Source organism: Nyctereutes procyonoides, unplaced genomic scaffold (genome assembly GCF_905146905.1).
Source record: "Nyctereutes procyonoides isolate TBG_1078 unplaced genomic scaffold, NYPRO_anot_genome, whole genome shotgun sequence".
In the NCBI taxonomy this organism is placed as follows: domain Eukaryota; kingdom Metazoa; phylum Chordata; class Mammalia; order Carnivora; family Canidae; genus Nyctereutes; species Nyctereutes procyonoides.
In genome coordinates this window covers 41,757,179-41,765,044 of record NW_026575131.1, presented here as the reverse complement: position 1 = coordinate 41,765,044, position 7,866 = coordinate 41,757,179, and the positions used below count along the sequence as shown (strand labels likewise).

Here is a 7,866-nt window from a genome sequence, read left to right as displayed (position 1 = left end):
CCCCACGGATGCCTTTCTACTTTCTCTTTTCCACAAACCCCCATCCATTTGCTCACTGATGGGCTGAAGGTCAGAATCACTGAAGTCATCCAGTCCAACCTTCTATCCAGTGCATGTTCTGCAGCCTCCTTGCCAGGGAGCCTCCCATTATGGGGGCTCTTCTGCTAACTTCATGGCAGGACTGCTCTAATTTTAAGCCTCTTATTTTGAAATAAAAATCTGCCTTTCAGCCATTTCCACCTAGACTCATTCCTCTTCTGGTTGCTGAGGAAGGAGGGCCTCCAGTGAACTGGCTTAGGAGCACAGGATGCCCTAACCGAACCTAAAGTCTGAAGGAGCTGCGAGAACCAGGGCTCCTCAGACCCAGCTCACCCCCAGGATGTCCATCTGGGGAAGGGAAGGGGCCGACCAGTGGGACAAAGCTGTTCCAGGAGTGTGGCTGAGCTGCTTTCTCACTTTCTCATGGGAGACTCCATTCTGACCCTACCTGAACAAAGGGAAGACATCCTTCTAAACAGGAAATAAAAAGCAAGTTCTTGAGTGAGCATCAAAAGTCCAGACTAGGAAGTTATTTTATCCTGTCTCTGCATATAAGACAATGGGTTGAAACCCAAAGTGTTCTGTGAAGGTGAGCAAGGGTATCCTGTGAAGGATGTTCCTGTTGGGAGGGAGGCAGGTCACTGTGAGTTCCCCGGACTGGGCCCCAGCCTTGGAGCAGAGGGCCTAGAACTCTGGGCAGGTGGTATAGCAGCTCCACTAAGCAGGTGGGAGTTACTGGGGATCTTGTCCTTCAAGGCACTGATGATGAAGCCTTATTTTCTGTGTGCCTGCTGGAAGCCCATCATGGTTTTCAAGTAATTGTGCTGGACACCGAAAAGGAGAGAAAACAGGAATTGATTAGGAGGTATGGACTTAAGGCTCAGAAGTCTTGCCACTTATATCCACCCCATTAATTCTTCCTGCAAACATCACAGTTTGAGGATAAGAATGCCCTCTGACCAGCCCCAATTCTGTGAGAAATAATGTTCCATCCCCTTTCATTTTTTTGTCCTAAAGAAAGTGTGTAAAACTGTTTTAAAATGGTGTGGCAAGTATGTCTGTTTTTGTTTTTTTTTAAGATTTTATTTATTAGAGAGAGAGAGAATGAGGTGAGGAAAGGGCAGAGGGAGAGGGAGAAGTAGACTCCCTGCTGAGCAGAGAGCCCAATGTGGGGCTTGATCCCAGGACCCTGGGTCTGCCCAAAGGTAGATGCTTAACTAACTGACTGAGCCACCCAGGGGCCCCCAAAAATGGTGTTGAAGGCATGTTTAAAAGGAAGCATTGACCTATAGAAATGCAAGATTCCTCTGTTGAATGATTTAGAATTTAAATGTTTATCTGAGGGATCCCTGGGTGGCGCAGCGGTTTGGCGCCTGCCTTTGGCCCAGGGCGCGATCCTGGAGACCCGGGATCGAATCCCACATCGGGCTCCCGGTGCATGGAGCCTGCTTCTCCCTCTGCCTGTGTCTCTGCGCCTCTCTCTCTCTCTCCCTCTGTGACTATCATAAATAAATAAAAATTTAAAAAAAATTTAAAAAAAAATAAATGTTTATCTGAGACTTTGTAAGTAATTAAAGAAAATACAAGGTTTGTCTGGAATATCAAGAGAGAGATTCATGATGGCAACCATGCAAATCACTTTAGTTCACCTTTTCTATGATCTTGAAATAATTTATGCCAGTCAAAACAGGTTTACAACAATATACAATAATGAATAAAATTTTGTAAGTTCTTTCTCCAATACCAAAGACCTTTTTTGATCCTCTTATTCAACATACAGGGTGACTTTAACCAACTGATCAAAATTAACTTCATCAATAATGGAAGAAAGCAACATCTTATGCCTTCTGTTATAGACTGCATGTTTATATTCTCTCAAAATACAGTTGTTGAAGCCTTAATCCCCACTGTAGTGGTATTAAGGGGTGGGAAATTTGGGGAGGTAATTAAATTTAGGTGAAATCATAAGGGTAGAGGTCCTCATGATGGTTTAGTGTCCTTATAAAAAGAGGAAGAGAGAGGGGCACTTAGATGGCTCAGTGGTTGAAAATCTGCCTTTGGCTTAGGTTGTGATCCTGGGGTTCTGGGATTGAGTCCCACATCAGGATCCCTGAGGGGGGCCTGCTTCTGCCTCTGCCTCTGTCTCTCTCATGAATAAATAAAATCTTAAAAAAAATACAAAACTTGTACTCTGAAAAGTACAAAATTCCACTGAAAGAAATGAATAGAATAATAGAATATTATTTAGAATAATAATCTAAATAAATAGAAAGAGAGCCTATGTTCATAGATTTGAAAACTTAATATTGTGGGTTTTTTTTTAAAAAAAGATTTTATTCATTTATTCATGAGAGACACACACAGAGAGAGAGAGAGAGAAGAGAGAGAGGCAGAGACACAGGCAGAGGGAGAAGCAGACTCCATGCAGGGAGCCCGACGTGGGACTCAATCCCAGGACTCCAGGATCACACCCTAGGCTGAAGGCAGGTGCTTAAACCGCTGAGCCATCCAGGGATCCCAATTGTGGGGCTTTTAAAAAAGATTTTATTTATTTACTCAGGAGAGACACACAGAGAGAGGCAAAGACACAGGCAGAGGGAGAAGCAGGCTCTTCGCAGGGAGCCCAATGTGGGACTTGATCCCAGGACTCCAGGATCACACCCTGAATCAAAGGCAGACGCTCAACCACTGAGCCACCCAGGTGTCCCGAAAACTTAATATTGTTAAGATGGCAATGTTCCCCAAAGCAATCTCTATATTCAACACAACCCCTGTCCCAGGTGGCTTTTTTGCATGGATATAACAAGGAGCCTAGAATAGTCAAAACAATCTTGAAAAAGAAGAACAAAGATGAGGAATTTGTACTTTGTAATTTCAAAACTAACTACAAATCTACAGTAACCAAGACATTATAGTACTAGCATAAAGACAGACATAAAAATCAATGGAATAGAATTGAGAGTCCAAAAATTAAACCCTCACATTTATGGCTAATTGAATTTCAATAAGGGTAACAAGAAAATTCAATGAAGTATCTTTTTTTTTTCAATAATTAGTACTGGGAAAACAGGATATCTATCTGCAAAATAATAAAGTTGGACCACTACTTTATACCATGTGCTTCCTCCACTGAGCCCAGCAGGCGCAGGCCTCTTTGTAGGCAGAGAAGGAAGTCCTACATGGCAGTCACAGTCAAATGATTTCTGAGGCTGGGCTATCTAGGCCTACTTGCCCCTACTCCATTCTTTCCCAAATGCTCTGGAAGAGCTCTGTCTTCCCACAGAGGGATTTTCACATACAACTCTGAGCAAGCTCTTTGGAGTCAGCCAGTAGGGTCCATGGGAGCAGCTTGGCCAGGGTTGCCTTCTCCAGCCAAAGTGATTGGGGTCCAGCAAACCTTTCCAGATAGACCGGCAGGGCCTTAGCCACTGATCTGGGTCTCCCTCCAGCCACTAGGTTTAATAAAGCTTGATGCTTGCTGCATAAGGCTAATGGCTGCCTGGTAAAGCCATCCTCTCTCCTGCTGAAGGGCCAGGTAGCTGGGGTGGGCAGGTGCTCTTGCTTTGTGCCACCACATATTGGACCAGGAATGTACACTTAATCCAAGAAGAGTTAACTAGGCTTTCCCTCTGGAGAGACACAAAGTAGTCAGATGATAATAGGCATTGGGGCTGGGAAGTCTTGGAAAATAGGAACATGCCAGGGCCAAGACTGGGGCAAAAAACTGAGAAGTGAGGTGAGTAGAACAAATAGGGGAAGGAGCAGACCTCGGGGAAGCTAAGTCGATGTCTGGAAGGAAAAAAGCCTGAAGGGAAAAGAACTCTGTGGCCTGCTACTCAAAGTGTGGTCCTGGATGAACACCATGAGCATCATCTAAGCCTAATTAAAAATGCAGAATCTTGGGGTGTCTGAGTGGCTCAGTAAGTAAAATCCGAATCTTGATTTCAACTCGGGTCATGATCTTGGGGTCCTCAGGGCTTGCCCTGAGTCAGGCTCCCTGGTGAGTGTGGAGCCTGCCTAAGATTTCCTCTCTCCGTTTCCTTCTGTCCCTCTCCTTCCACTCTCATGCAAGTGTGGCATGCACGCACACACCTTCTCTCAAATAAATACATAAATACACACATACATAGGAAATGAAGGATCTCAGGCTCCCTAGACCTGCTAGACCTGAATCTGCAATCTAACAAGTCATTAAAGATGTCAGCTTAACTATACATGTAAGGAAGAATGAATTCAGTCAGGGGAAGGTCTTTCTAATTATGACACACAATCCATAAGCCAAGAGAGAAAAGACTATTACACTTGATTTCACAAAAATCAAAATGGGGCACCAGGGTGGCTCAAGTCAGTTAAGCATCTGCCTTCCACTAGGTCGTGATCCCAGAGTCCTGGGATCTAGGTCCCAGTTGGAAATCCCTGCTCAGCAGGGAGCCTGCTTCTCCTTCTCCCTCTCCACTCATTCATGCATGCTCTCTCTCTCTCTCTCTCTCAAATATAATCTTTTTTAAAAAATCAACAGAATAACTACAAAAACCAGAAGTGAATACAAAAAACAAATGACAAACAGGGAAAAATATCTGCAACTCATATCATAAAGAGCCAGTCTCCCCAGTATATCAAGACTTCCTATAAATTAATAATAAAGACCAAAAAATAATAGAAAAATAGGCAAAAATACAAATAGGCAATTTACAGGAAAAGAAGTTAAAATGGCACTTCAACATATGAGAAGCTCAACTTCAATCCTAAGAGAAATGCAAATTAAAGCTCCCCTGAGAAACCATTTTTCACCTTTCAGATTGGAAAAAAAAAAAACCCAAAAAAACAAAAAGCAGGTAATACATCTTGTGGTAAGGCTGTCGGGGTATAGATGGGTTCAGCTCTATGCAGGCAATTTAGTACCATCCATTAAAAATACACTATCCATTAGTCCTGGTGACCAAGAATTCACTTCTACAAAACTTAACTTTCACATATATTCATTCATGTGTGAATTCACATTTGTACAAGGTTAATTATCACAATATTTGTACTGTAAACAAATGGAACCGACCAAATGTTTCTCAGTATGAGATGGGTTAAGCACATTTTGATACACCTCACAATGGAGTGCTGATATACAGCTATAACAAAAAAGAAAATAGCAGCAACTATGGGTTGACATGGAATGACCTTCAGGATACACCGTTTAGTGGGAAAAGCAAGATACAGCCAATACGCAATGGGTTCCCCATCAGGGAGGTTGGGGCCTGGGTATCTGTAATTTATATTTATATTTTGTATTTATATTTTTAAATGATGTGCTCTCTTGGGCAGTCTCCCCATGTGCACCTGCTACCTGCTGTATAAGAATAGCCTGTGGAGTATACCTGGGTGGCTCAGTTGGTTAAGCGTCTGCCTTCAGCTCAGGTCATGATCTCAGGGTCCTGGGACTGAGTCCCACTGGGCTCCCTGCTCAGTGGGGAGTCTGCTTCTCCTTCTCCCTCCCACCCCACCCCCATCCCCACTTGTGCTTGCTCATGCTCTCTCTCTCTCTCTAATAAATAAAATCTTGAAAGAAAGAAAGAAAAAAGAAAAGAAAAAGAAAAGAAAAGAAAGAAAAGAAAAAAGAAAAGAAAAGGGCAGCCCTGGTGGCCCAGCAGTTTAGCACCGCTTTCAGCCTGGGGTGTGATCCTGGAAGCCTGGGATCGAGTCCCACGTCGGGCTCCCTGCATGGAGCCAGCTTCTCCCTCTGCCTGTGTCTCTGCCTCTCTGCCTCTCTCTCTCTCTTTCTCTGTCATGAATAAATAAATAAAATCTTAAAAAAGAAGAAGAAAAGAAGAAGAAGAAGAAGAAGAAGAAGAAGAAGAAGAAGAATAGCCTATGGGTACAGAGAGGTTCACACCACAGGCCCTGTGTGTCTTGGCTCCAGATTGAGCCTCAGCAGAGTGAGCCCCTCTGCTCCAGCCCAACCCACCCAGGGAAGAGAGTACAGGCCCAGCCCACGGCCAATACCCTGTCTAGCTTTGCCTCAACTGCATTGTACTACTTGCAGTGGTCCTCTGTCCCCTGCCTCTTGGTCATGGTGGCCCCCATTGGAGAGGTTGTCCCCAACAGGTAGTGGTCTCAGAAGATTCCCAGACCCCACCCTGGGCTGTGAACCACACATGGGCCAGCTTAGCTCCCAATAACCGTCTCCAGGCCTGGCCATGGCCTGTGGGACCCCTGCTGGGTTTCACCGAATCCAGGACTCTAGAGTTTACAGAAGATACCCACTGACTCTGGGTGCCTCTGTGTTTCCCTTGGCTCACATGTTCCTTCTTGGCTTGTCCAAAATGGGAAGTGTGATCTTGGGTGTCCTAATAATGTGGTCCCTGAAGCCCCCCTTTCCTGGAGACCTAAACCCGCCCACCACTGCCCCCCTCCCAAGCTACCTTCTGTTCTGTCTTGACTTTGGCATTGTAGAAGGAGATAGAGTCAGGGCCCTCAGGCAGCTCCGTCTGTTGCAGCTGGCTGAACTTGTCTTGGTCATCTTCTCCCTAGGGGAGGTTCAACTCAGCACAGTCCCTTCAGTCTGGCATTGTTAGGTCTACCCTGACAAGGCCTGTGGGGGGCATCAGGGCAGCCCCTCGCAGGGTTTGCAAACCCCACGCAGGGTAGTTCAGAACCCCCGGCCCTGTATTTGCCAGACACCCTGTAGCTGCCACCTGGGCAGGATGAGCCACCCCAAAAAGGTGGCAGCAGCAAGTGATGTTTTCTGTGTCCCCATCCTCCATAACAGGGAAGAGACCTGTACCTGTCCATTTGCCTCAGCCAACCGTGGGAGAGGCTGGGAGCAGCCTATACACTGCCATGTTTGTGGAGAAGATAGAGAACAAGAGGTACTGCCCACCACCTTGTGTTCATCCGCTGTCCCCACTCCTGCCCTCATGCCACTCACCAGAGACACGATCCTGCTGATAGGCACCATGCCCGGTCGGATGCTACTACCTGGTTTCAGTGACACTTGTATATCCTCGGGGATGAAGAAGGACTCATTGTACCAGATATCAAATTCTGCAGGGAGGCAGGAAGACAGCACTGTGAAGTGTTGTTGGGGAGTCCAGGGGGAAGCAGGTAAAGCCTGAGTGGGCCTGGCACAGGCTTACCCTCTGGTCACTTCCTGCTCTGGGGTCTCACCCTTTCCTGTCTCCCTCTTCTGCTCTGAGAGTCCTGGAAACACCCCTGAAGCCCCAGTCCAGACCCAGCCTCTGTCAGAGAGAAGCTCTGAAGCCATTTTTAGAACCCAGATGGCAGCCTTGCCCTCTGCCTCTCAGGACCTCAGGGGGCCAGCCAACTTTCCCGAATGGCACACCCATGAGCAGACGGTGACGACACTGATCCACCAGGTGCTGGCAGTACTGGATCTCAGCCTTGAGGTCACGCAGGTCTTGATACTCAGTACGGTACTGCTTCTTGAGGTCTTTGAGCTTCAGGATCAGCAGGAATTCCTCCTCATCGATGATCATCAGCCCCTTGTTCTCGTACTTGCCTGCAGGGACAGAGGAGGTCAGAGAATGAGGTGCTCACTGGGGGTGCTGGGAGGAAGGCATTCTGGAAAGAGGGAACAAAGTGCTGGCAAAGCTCGAAGACGGGGGAATAGAGGAAGGGCAGGGGTGTGGGGCAGGGGTGGGCAAGACACAAGGAGGCCAAGCCACCAGAACACGTCTCACCACAAGAGGGAGTTCAGCTCAGAGGGACCATGCTGGCCACCTTACGAACAGGACTGGGGGGAGGGAGGGTGTCAGGGGAGAGGGTAGAGATGGCACATACTTCACACTTATTTTGTTTTGTTTTTTAAAGATTTTA

At 46.5% G+C, this 7,866-nt stretch overlaps 1 protein-coding gene across 4 annotated transcripts in view; it reads right to left on the bottom strand.

Annotated features, from left to right (window-relative positions):
• Window positions 1–556: 556 nt before the first annotated feature.
• KIF9 (kinesin family member 9) overlaps window positions 557–7,866 on the bottom strand; it is a 48,455-nt gene continuing 41,145 nt past the window's right edge. For 3 of the 4 annotated variants that reach the window (XM_055343498.1, XM_055343497.1, XM_055343499.1), the window contains 2 exons: window positions 7,373–7,549; window positions 6,462–7,074 (listed from right to left, as the gene is read on the bottom strand). In XM_055343498.1, coding sequence (XP_055199473.1) covers window positions 6,680–7,074; window positions 7,373–7,549 — 572 coding nt within the window. In that variant the 3' untranslated portion in view covers window positions 6,462–6,679. Of the gene's footprint in view, window positions 864–6,452; window positions 7,075–7,372; window positions 7,550–7,866 lie in introns of those variants that run through there. The other variant, XM_055343500.1, reaches the window with a different exon arrangement.